The 11,469-nt window shown below is 43.1% G+C and overlaps 1 protein-coding gene across 2 annotated transcripts; it reads left to right on the forward strand.

The window, feature by feature from the left end:
- The first annotated feature begins 3,238 nt into the window (after positions 1-3,238).
- IL20 (interleukin 20) lies at positions 3,239-10,736 on the forward strand. Of its 2 annotated transcripts, none has more exons than XM_059673868.1 (6): positions 3,239-3,284; positions 7,299-7,486; positions 7,763-7,825; positions 7,943-8,095; positions 8,787-8,861; positions 10,050-10,736. In XM_059673868.1, the coding sequence occupies exons 2-6, from the start codon at positions 7,328-7,330 to the stop codon at positions 10,125-10,127; spliced, it is 528 nt and encodes a 175-aa protein (XP_059529851.1). In that variant the 5' UTR covers positions 3,239-3,284; positions 7,299-7,327; the 3' UTR covers positions 10,128-10,736. The 2 variants fall into 2 exon arrangements, with proteins under 2 accessions (XP_059529851.1, XP_059529850.1); XM_059673867.1 differs by lacking the exon at positions 3,239-3,284 and adding an exon at positions 6,365-7,137.
- Positions 10,737-11,469: the final 733 nt, after the last annotated feature.

Here is an 11,469-nt window from a genome sequence, read left to right on the forward strand (position 1 = left end):
TATATACTTATACACACACACATACACATACACATACAAAAATGATTATAGTGTACAGAGTAATTAATAGTTACTGGAGAGAGAGACATGAACCGGTTCGTTTAAGTAGGAGGCGCTTTTGGGATTAAAGAAAAATGAAAAGACAGACACAAAAATAGAATAGAAGCTTGGGCCGGGTGTGGCATCTGCCCTCTGATTCGAGGGACAGACAGAGAGAGAGCCTCAGCACCGCAAGCAGATTTATTTATACTCGAATAACAGGAAGTTACATCACATCTAGGTGGGCCTTGATTTCCTGGCAACATCATGAGATCCATCCCCTTAACACTGAGCGGGAAGGTTAAACTGAGTGGTGTCTCAGTCTGTTGACCTGGTCTGCCCTCAGGGCGTGGCTCTGCCTTCACTCTGTGTTTCAGCTGGCATAATTAAACCGAGTGTTTTTTTGCCAGCGGCCCTTAACACATACACACATATATCTATATACATATAAAAATGATTATAGTGTATAGAGTAATTAATAGTTACCCCAGGTTCAGGAAAATCCATACATAATAATAATAATAATAATAATAATAATAATAATGTTAGGTTGAACCATATGACAGTGCCAATATCAGATAGTTCTGACCTACACAGATGGAAAATGCATGTTGTCAGTCTAGCTATATTTTTACTTTCCTAGATTCCTCCTACATGTTTAATTGGCCTCTATTTTTTAAAAAATGTACTTAAATGCTCTTAAGTTCACCCACATCACTCTCTACTACCACTCATTGAGGCTATAGTTAAATATCTTTCTGGGAGGAATCATTTTTGCCTTGGGAATTGGTGGTGGAGATAGAGAGAATGGTTAGGGTGAGGTAGGAAAACTTTTATAGAGGAAGTGTGTGGAGAGCGGCTTCAGCTTTTGGACAGGTTAAACCTGGGATTAATGAGAGGGCAGGATCCTTTCTGGCAAAGCCACATGCAAGTCCCAGCTTGAAGGGCAAAGCCCTCCCAGCACAATTATAGCCAAAGGCTATGGTTGTAAGCTTGAGCTTATGGTCCGAACCTGTGGTCCCACATGGCTGAGTGATGATAGAGTTCAGGTGCATATAATTGAGTAGATTAGAACATTGTTAACATCTTGACCACACCCTTACTTTGTCTCGTGGAATCTGGCTATAAAATAAAGACTTGGCTTACATGCCATGATGCTGTCTCTCCATCAGAGAGGGCATCGTCCCACCCAGCCTCAGCTTTTATCTCTTGTCTGTCTTTTCTAAATCCTTCATCACCCCCTCTCAGGTTCACCCATGGCCATGCTGGCTCAGCACAGAAGTGAACAATAAATTGCTGTCTGTACGGAGAATGGAATGGGATCTATTCAATGGATTTTAAAAGAATAAAGCCTTTTGATACAGGAAAAGGAGACAATTGGTTATTCAAGTTAAATTGGGGGGATTGAACATGAATATGTTTAATTAATCATTGCAAGTAAGTTAACATAAAGCATTTGGGTTCTTCTTGGCTAATGAAAAGGAATTGACTGGCATGGGTCCTGCTTATATTTCCTGAAAGTCTTGATTTAAAGTATTCTTGTCAGATCATGTTTTTCAATTTTACTTTAATCACTTATGGCTGATCAAGAGAAATTGTTCACTTATCACCAATGATAAAAAAAAAAGACAGAGGGGAAGGTAGAGTAGAGGACTGGATGAAAGAAGGCGAAGGAGCCAGGTAACATATATGCATAGCCCATTGACACAGACAACAGTGTGGTCATGGCCAGAGGGAAGAGGAGGGTAGTAGGAGGTAGGCAAAGAAGGGAAAAATGGGGATATCTGTATAGTATCAACAATAAGAAATAAAGTAAAATAAAAAAAATAAAACAAGTATGAGCTCAAGAGATATTTAGATTAGATGTTCACACATATTTTTAATGTGTATCAAACATTAGGATGAAAAGTTATGGTCTTCATTTTGAGGAACTTCAGGAGACATTAAAAGACATGAAAGAGAGTGCCCTGACCCAAAAGGCAGAATAACAAAGAATCATGGTGACATTGAATGTCAGAACTGGAAAGGAATTTATACATTATCTCATGTACAATATTTTATAAAACATTATAAAATAAAATATTGCTCTCATTTTACAGATATGTAAACTGCAATCCAAAAAGATGAAATAATATGTCAAAGTCATTCTCTAAACTGTAGAATCCTGGGACTCAAATGCAGGACTTTAGAGTCATAGATATTGAGTAGAAAATAAGTTGGAAAGGGATATAGTATAATAATCTCTACCATCTTGAAAAATTTTGAAACATTAAACTGGATAGATTAGTCCCTGTATAAGAAAACCTTTCCACGTCCTCAGGGAGAAAAGGCGAAGGCCCATGAAACAGAAGGCAACATCACACTCTTTCACGTGCCAAAGAAAAACCTGCTCTTGGCAGTCAGAGAGGAAAGCGGTCGGCGTGGTTTAAAGTAGTTTATGAATAGTAGTTTATGTTGAGCGTCGACCTATGAACTAGGAGGTCAAGGTTCGATTCCCAGTGGGGGCACACGCAGGAGGCAGATGCTTGATGATTCTCTCTCATCATTGATGCCTCTATCTCCCTTACCCTCTCCCTTCCTCTCTGAAATCAATAAAATATATTAAAAAATAAAGTAGTTTAGGAATAAAGAATTGGGGCCCACTCTTTAATACTGAATGGAGAGAAACAAGGGTGGCCATGGTTGGAGGGAAATGGGAGAGAAACAAGTGTGGCCATGGTTGGAGGGAAATGGGAGAGAAACAAGGGTGGCCATGGTTGGAGGGAAATGGGAGAGAAACAAGGGTGGCCATGGTTGGAGGGAAATGGGGGGAATAGCAAGAGTAAAGGAGGAACAGCAGGAGGCAGCCCACCATGTCTGAGGTTGGGGAGAAGCCTGGTTAAGGAAAATTGGAATTAAAGGAGGGCAAAAACACCTTACAGTTCTGTAATTCGGTCATCTTTTTTTTTAGCCCTAATTATCTTTAGAAAGAAACCAGGAAAAAAAGAGCATATCTTTTATCCAATAATTACAACCAGTAACCTCATAAGAAGTGCTTTTTGGAAGTGTTGAGGTAATCCAGCCAACAATTAAACTGTCTTTGGATGGGAGGAAGTGCCATGCATCAGAGAATTTCCAAGGGAGTTTCACTTCTCACCTATGGGAGCTCACTTCCTTCCTGTGACACATCTATAAATAATTGGAAGCCTCTTAGCTTTGAAACAGACTCCTAGGAGATCAGCAGCAACAGCCGGTTCTGAGTTCAGGTAAGAGAACTTGCCCTCTATCAACACCATCTAACCAGCCCAGTTCTGCCAGTCATCTACCTCGATGTGTACAAGGTCACATCTAAAGGAGCCCTTTCCATTAGGACAAAATATACCCTGGAGGGTGGGAATTTCCATGTTTATCTTTGTACTTCAGTACCTAGCACAATATTCAAGACAGTAGGTGCTCAATAAATACTGGTTGAATTGTTTAATTTATCATATATTTACTATACACTTACTATGTTCAGGGCAAACTAACATCATTCTTTATTTAAAACGAATTAACCACTCACTATAGGCAGGTGTATAAATTAGGCTTTATTTTATTTAAATGTCAAAACAAGTTTCTGGGGTATGTTTAATTGTCATCATTTTGGGGCTGAGAAAACAAAACTCAGAGAGGTGAATGGACTTGCCTAAGGCCCAATAGATGTAGGGTGACTCACTGGTCCGGTTTACCTGTGACTTTTCCAGTTTTAAAACTGAAGTCCTGTGTTTTGGCAACTTTCTCGGTTCTGGGCAAACTGGAACAACCTACACTGATGGGAACTTGTAGGGAGGGACATGAACCCAGTTCTCTTGTCTCCAAACCCAGAGTTCTTTCAGATTTTGGGGGGTTCAGTTTGTTTATTTCTTTTGCCTACATTTGGCTGTATCTCAGGTGGACATGGATATAAAATATACCTGGCATATTGCCTGGTACATAGGAAAAATTCAATACGTGGTAATGATGATCAGTGTGTGCCAGCATATGGGAGCCTAAGGCAAGAGGAAAGATGTACACCCCATTACATATGTTTTTATGTGTTTTATGGATGTTATTTTCCCAAAACATTAAAGTAGTTGAAAAATATTGAAAAATTTAAAAGTAGCTATATTACAACTCACAACATTATGGTAAATTTAAATATTTATTTATGCCCCATACATAATTTATTATAATTTTACTTTCTTGGTGAAGACTCATCACCTGTATTTTCATCATATATGTACTTCTGGGGAAAAATTAATCACGAAAGATACATAAAAACATGTAGTGTAGCCTGGCTGGTGTGGTTCAGTGGTTGAGCATCGACCTATGAACCAGGAGGCCATGGTTTGATTCCCGGTCAGGGCACATGCCCGGGTTGCAGGCCCAATCCCCAGTAGGGGACGTGCAGGAGGCAGCTGACCAATGATTCTCTCACATCATTGATGTTTCTATCTCTCTCTCTCCCTCTCCCTTCCTCTCTGAAATAAATAAAAATGTATTTTAAAAAGCATATAGTATATATTAAGTAAATAGGAGTACTCATCTTCCCTTCTGTCTTGAGTTCCAATAGGGCTCAGCTTGGCACGGTCAGATTCTGTCTTTATTTAAAATAGTGATATTTTGTTTATCATGGATTTTTCATTAATTTTGATGTTAATATAAATTAAGTATATTTATAAAATTTAATTTATAAATATAATATTAAATATAATGATTAAAAGATTACAAGTATGATCCTAGATAATAAAAGCATAATATGCAAATCGACCAAATGGCTAAACAGTGGAACAACCATCTGGACGACCATCCGGGACCACGCTATGACACCCAGTGGCGCCAGCCAAGGCAGGGTGGATGCGATTGGTCAGGGGCCCAGCCATCGCCCCATGATAGCCCCACAGGGTGTGGCAGGTGGGCGGGGCCTCCCTCTGTGAAGGAAGCCCAGGTTCCAGGTACAGGAGGGAAGCCGGTGCTGGCATCCAGAGGAAGGAAGGCCTACTCTTGCACGAATTTCATGCATTGGGCCTCTAGTTATTTATATAATACTAGAGGCCCGGTGCACAAAATTTGTGCACTTGGAGGGGAGGGGGAGTCCCTCAGCCTGACTTGCAACCTCTCGCAGTCTGGGAGCCCCCAGGGATGTCCAGCTGAGGGCTTAGGCCCACTCTGGCAGCCGGACATCCTTAGCGCTGCTGCAGAGGCGGTGAGCCCGGCTTCTGGCTGAGCAGCTCTACCCCTGTGGGAGTGCACTGATCACCGGGGGGCAGCTCCTGTGTTGATATTCTGCCCCCTGGTGGTCAGGGTGCATCATAGCAACCAGTCATTCCACTGTTTGGTCAATTTGCATATTAGCCTTTTATTATATAGGATTAGGAGCCCAGCGTGCAATTTGAAATCGCACTGCCCCCCCTACCGTCCGGCCCTGCCTCCCTCTCTGGCCCTTGAGGCAGCTGTGGCTGCTGCTGATCAGGCCCTCCCCCAGCACAGGTGTGCGGAGGCCCCTGCCGCCCCACCCCTGATGCTGCATGTGCAACCTCCTGTCCAGTTGAACCGTTTCGAAGCCCCGGTTAATTGGCATTTTCTCTATTTTTTATATATATGCAAGCAATACTAATTTTCCACTTACATCAGAGACAAAGTTTCCTGTTTAAATAAATTTTGGGGTAAAATCAAGAAATGCGGAAAATATTAACTACTAGAAAGCTGGTACACAACATTTGTTTACTGAGGGGGAGGTGTCCCTCAGCCCAGCCTGAGCCCTCTCGTATTTCAGGACCCCTCAGGGGATGTCCACCTGCCGGCTTAGGCCGGCCCCTTGCCGCAAGCTGGGCTTCTGGCTGAGCGGTGCTCCACCCTGTGGGAGTGCACTGACCCCCAGGGAGCAGCTCCTGTGTTGAGCATCTGCTCCCTGGTGGTCAGTGCGTGTCATAGTGACTGGTCATTCCACTGTTTGGTTAATTTGCATATTAGGGTTTTATTATATAGGATTAAATATAATGATTAAAAGATTATTTAAATCTCAATTTATTATTATTGATATTTCTGAGACTTTCGGTGCTCCCTAACATTTTGTGCCTGAAGTAAGTGCTTCTTCACTCTAATCCAGCCGTGGGCAAACTACGGCCCGCAGGCCGGATCCGGCCCGTTTGAAATGAATAAAACAAACAAACAAAAAAAGACCGTACCCTTTTATGTAATGATGTTTACTTTGAATTTATATTAGTTCACACAAACACTCCATCCATGCTTTTGTTCCGGCCCTCCGGTCCAGTTTAAGAACCCATTGTGGCCCTCGAGTCAAAAAGTTTGCCCACCCCTGCTCTAATCCCAGCACATTATTATTTCTTCGTAAAACTCAGCAAACACTATAAAGTGCCACTACAGAGCAAGGCTCACCCCAAGAGGAAATTAGTTTTCTCCTGCCTTTTTCCTCTGTGTTTCAGATCCTACTTGATCTTCACCAGGAGTTAAAGGGCCAGGAAAGAGTGTGCTCTTGGATTCATCCCAGTTGTGCCTGACTAAAGTCTTCCTGCAGAGGGCGCTGGGGAGTCAACAGCTCAGGAGGGTGGAGAAGTGTTAGGTGGACTTGGGATGATTGCCTATCAGATCTCGCCTTTCCCTGGCAGTAGAATTATTATGAAGTCATTGACTTCCTATTTGCCTTCGGGGCTGAAATAAATCTGCTATCCTCAAATAACTGAGCTGATCTCAGACAAATGCCAATCAGAACTAAGCTTCTCTGCCCTGAGGTGGCCATAAAATTGAGACAATTTTCTCCAAGTGTTTTTGGTGGCTCAGCAACAGCTTCTGTGAGTTCTGGTTTTCCCTGCGGGTCTAGGGTGAGCTACACTGGCATCCTGGAAGCGAAGATGATTTACATCAAGGCACCCAAACAAGTTTTGACATTTTCCCTGAGATGCCATCCTCTGTCTACTCACTACAAGTGCCTGCTGCTCCAGGCCTTACCTGCTGGGCAGTGACGATGGGGCTGGGCTGGGAACAGAATAAAAGAGCTGGGAACTGTAGCACCAATTCACACTCAGACCTTGAACGAGCACCTGAAAGCTACTCTTTGAGGAGGCTCAGCAGTTTTCCTTAGTAAGTTAGATGAATGCATCCGACTGTCAGAAGTCAGATAAAGCTATGAGGTTTCACCCCCAAGAGACATCTGGGGGAGGCCCGTCCCTGATGACTAGATTGGCTTCTGAAAGCATGAGATGGGAAATCAGTAAGTCATGCTCTTTCCTTTGAATTCCTAGCTCCTGTGGTTTCCAGATTCTGGCACAAGATGAAAAGTTCTTGTCTCCCCCTCTGCCTTCTCTTGGCTGTGTTTTCTCTCTTCTGGACACCTTCTGCTGGGCTGAAGACACTCCATTTGGGAAGCTGTGTGATCGCCACAAACCTTCAAGAAATGCAAACTGAATTTTCTGAGATAAGGGACAGGATGGTATGTGAGGGAGGCACCCTCCCAATTTGTGACTGCTTCTCCCCTTCTCTACTTGTCTTTCTCTGTCCCCCAATAGTGTGACCATAAAAAGAGACAGGTTGGGGACTCCTTACCAGGAGGATGCATTCCCAGGAAACATCTGTAGTTCATAATTTAAAAGTGTTTTGGAAAGGGACACTGTCTGAGGGTCACGGCAAGGAGGGGCTAAGAGGTCTCTATGTCTAAGACCCTGACAGCCATCACTGACGGGTCATTTTCTTGTCTTTTTCTGTTTAGCAAGCCGAAGATGAAATCATGGACCTCAGAATCTTGAAAACTGAGTCCTTGCAAGACACAAAGGTATGTGTTTGGCCCATAGAAGTTCTGGGAGGAAATGTGAGCCAGGGGCATCTCTATTACTCTTGAGTCTTGTCCCTGGCCACCTTCTCCCCACCAACATACTAGTCTTCTTTGTAGCCTGCAGATCAGTGCTGCCTCCTTCGCCTTTATCTGAGACTCTACCTGGGCACGGTATTCAAAAACTATCAGCCCCTTGACCAACATACCCTCCGGAAGCTCAGCAGTCTCGCCAACTCTTTTCTTACTATCAAGAAGGACCTTCGGCTCTGTGTGAGTAAGGGTCTTGGGTAAAGGATTAATCTTAGTACACAGCTTCAATGACTTAGCAACCAAGCTCTTTTTTTTACTCCCATTAATAGATGGAAAAACTGAGTTCAAAAGTTCTAATAGTCTGTGTTGAGCCGTGTGACTAGGTAATAAGAACTCAGTTTTATTGACTTTTGGGTATAGGTTCCATCTAAAAAGTCTAAAGAACTATAAAATGCTAGCTATTGGATGTTAATGACAATTATCTTTTATCCACGAAATTAAGGTGAGGTATCTGATGGTGTGTGTTCTAGTACATCCGGGGTCCAGGCAGCCAGTCATTAGGCCATTGGACTCAATATCAAGATAGGGCCTCAGTAGGATCTAGGAATCCAACTCTTTCTTTCCATAGGGACTCTCTGGGAGGGGAGCAGACTAGAGCTGAGTAGGGGGTACAGGCCAGATGACACTGTGATCACAAATTCCTTCAGTGTTACTTGTTTCTAAAAGAAGCAATGAGCTCTGTATTTGAGCCTAAAGAGCTGGTTTTCTGATCTACTGATAACTAGGTTAATGATCTCAAATGATGAGGTTTGATAAGACTTGTCTATGAGAAAGGAGTACCTATAGAAAGAGTAGAATTCCCACTTACTTCATGTTAATGGCAGATAATCGAATACTTATAAAACCTATCATTCTTTGGCATTCTTTTCAGCATGCCCGTATGACATGCCCTTGTGGGGAGGAAGCGATGGAGAAATTCAACCAGATTCTGAGTCGCTTCGAAAAGGTATATGCAATTTTGGCCTTGGTTGGGATGAGTGTGTTTTCAGAACTGAGATCATAAATGAGTGGGATGGGTATTCACACTGGGAGAAATCCTGTAGCCCTCAGGGTAATAGCTCTCTGAAGTTATGTGGTCTGTCCCTCTGCTCTACCCCAGGGACTCCCAGGCAGGCTTAGAAGGGTGCTTTCTCTGAAAAATGCTTTAAGAATGAAAAGGGAATGGCCATCAAGTCACTTCAGAGACATGTGATCTTCCAGGTGCACGAAGGAGAGTCTATAGTCTTCCAAACATGCATGCACTCACACATGCCCTCAAAAACAGTCACTCACAATTTCACCGGTGCCCACCCCATGCTGTTTTTCGCCTCATGCCTTTGCACATCTGCTACCTCTCTGAGTTAAATGCTGTTGTCCTGTGTGGACTCCATCATTTATTCACCATGCTACATTTTAAAAAAATATATTTTTATTGATTCCAGAGAGGAAGGGAGAGGGGGAGAGCGATAGAAACATCAATGATGAGAGAGAATCATTGATCAGCTGCCTCCGGCATGCCTCACACTGGGGATTGAGCCCGCAACCCAGGCATGTGCTCTGACCGGGAATTGAACAGTGACCTCTTGGGTCATAGGTCAACGCTCAACCACTAAGCCAAGCCGGCCGGGCACCACACTACATTTTAACTGCCTGCTTCTGCCTGTCTCCTTCACTAGACTGTAAAGGCCCTGTGGGTAGAGGATGTACAATTCATCTCTGGATCCCGAGCCAGCCCAGTGCTTAGCACAATACATATTTGTTCAATTGAAGTATGCAGAGTAAGCAACCCCTGTGTGCATGAGCGCACGCGCACACACCCACACCCGCACACACCCACACCCACCCACACACACACCTTTAAAAAAACACAGCCAAATTACTTTGATCTCTGTGATGCAAGAGGCTTGGGCTATAGTCCTAATTCTGCTACCCCTCCGGCCTTAGTTTCCCTATTTGAGACCAGGGTGATGGACTCAATAATTTTCCTTCCTCTTGTGAGATCTTGAAGTTCCATAACTTCTTCAAGCTCTTCCATCTTGAAAAGAATGCTCTGCTTGTGATCCCCAACAGAACTGCCAATGAAAAAAGAGGATCAATCTTGGGGCGCATGTTGTCTCCTTTTGATTTGCTCATTACACAACTGTATGTCTTTCAGCTTAAACTTCAGGAAGCGGTGGTGAAAGCTTTGGGAGAGCTAGACATTCTCCTGCAATGGATGGAGGAGATGAGATAAGAGCAAAGTGATGATATCACTGACAGTATTTCTGGCCGAGTCCCGTCCTGAAAACTGTGGAGACATGACCCCAAACCACCATCTCTTTGCTTCATCATTTAGTGCTGGTCACTGTGTATATTACTTATTTAATATTTATTTCCTTATTGTAATTGTTTTCCTTTCTTAATCTACATCATGGGTTTATGGTTTGGGTGATATCTTTTGTACTGTTGGATGTATTTATTCGTTAATTTATTTATTTATTTCTGCTATTTAATCTATTTATTTTTGTACTTGTGCATGTCTTTAAAAATTCGTAGATAATATTTATGACTAGGGCACATTATATACTTTCAAACCGTGAACAAACTATAACTTCTAGACAAGTGGCTGGGGTGGGTAGTCACTTTTATTAAATTAAGGACATATTTACTGACTGCCACAATGGTTTTGTCAATGGAAACAATGGTTACTAAGTGGGAGCTGTGGAAGAAGTTCCAATGAAAAATGACAGATGTGCCTCACAATTACTGACCACCCCACCCAACTCCTCAACCCCATACTTGTGTATCTTCCAGCTGTGGCATCCTGTATGGTAAAAATTGTATTCTACGAATAAAGTTTTCTTTGCCTAATATTTGGTTGGTGTTGAAAAATGCTTCAGGAACAGAAACAATGACGGGGATGAGCTTGAATCTCATATTGCGAGGGACTGCTTGCTCCTTTGGGGAAGAAGAACGGAAGTGGGGACCCAGGCCTTCTTTCTGCTATGGAATACCTTCCCAGCTCTGATCTCTTAGTTCACTCACATCTCTGATCTCATGATTGTACCCTCCACATAAAGTGACTGTGACTGGAGGAGGGGCTTTACCCATCCTTACTTTCACCTTATTGGCTTGAGCAATGTCCTCTCTGTACCTCGGTTTTCTTCCTCATTTCAGGTTCCCATACGCTTGAGTTAGAGATCTTGATTACACCACAAATTACAATGGGCAGAAGTTTCTATTGTAGGTTAAGAGCACACACATGCGAGAGATAGTGATTGAGCCTTGCCCAGGAAAGTGCATGAGCCCTCTTTTGAGGCCGTTTCTTTTTGGATTCTGTCCACCCCAGGATCTAGGTTATTCCTGGATCAAGTATTTGTTGTCATGACCAACTAGTAAATCAGTGTTATTCAGCTTGAATTTCCCTGGGCTGTAAGGAGCCGGAATCCTGGCCTGGGCTGCTTGCATCCTTTCTCCCCACCTTGCTCTGAAAGGAACCTGAAGCTTAGGAGTTCAGTGTTTCCAATTTCAGAAACAGCAGACAGGCTGGTGCCCTGGCTTCTAGAGAGAGCTCTGCTAACTGCCTCTGGTTTCTG

Source organism: Myotis daubentonii, chromosome 18 (assembly GCF_963259705.1).
Source record: "Myotis daubentonii chromosome 18, mMyoDau2.1, whole genome shotgun sequence".
Classification (NCBI taxonomy): domain Eukaryota; kingdom Metazoa; phylum Chordata; class Mammalia; order Chiroptera; family Vespertilionidae; genus Myotis; species Myotis daubentonii.

Excerpts from the sequence above, each read along its gene's own strand:
- IL20 (XM_059673868.1), top strand. The coding sequence starts at position 7,328 with ATGAAAAGTTCTTGTCTCCCCCTCTGCCTTCTCTTGGCTGTGTTTTCT. Across the intron at positions 7,826-7,942 it reads AGTCCTTGCAAGACACAAAG|CCTGCAGATCAGTGCTGCCT; the intron begins GTATGTGTTTGG and ends TCTTCTTTGTAG. Across the intron at positions 8,096-8,786 it reads AGAAGGACCTTCGGCTCTGT|CATGCCCGTATGACATGCCC; the intron begins GTGAGTAAGGGT and ends CATTCTTTTCAG.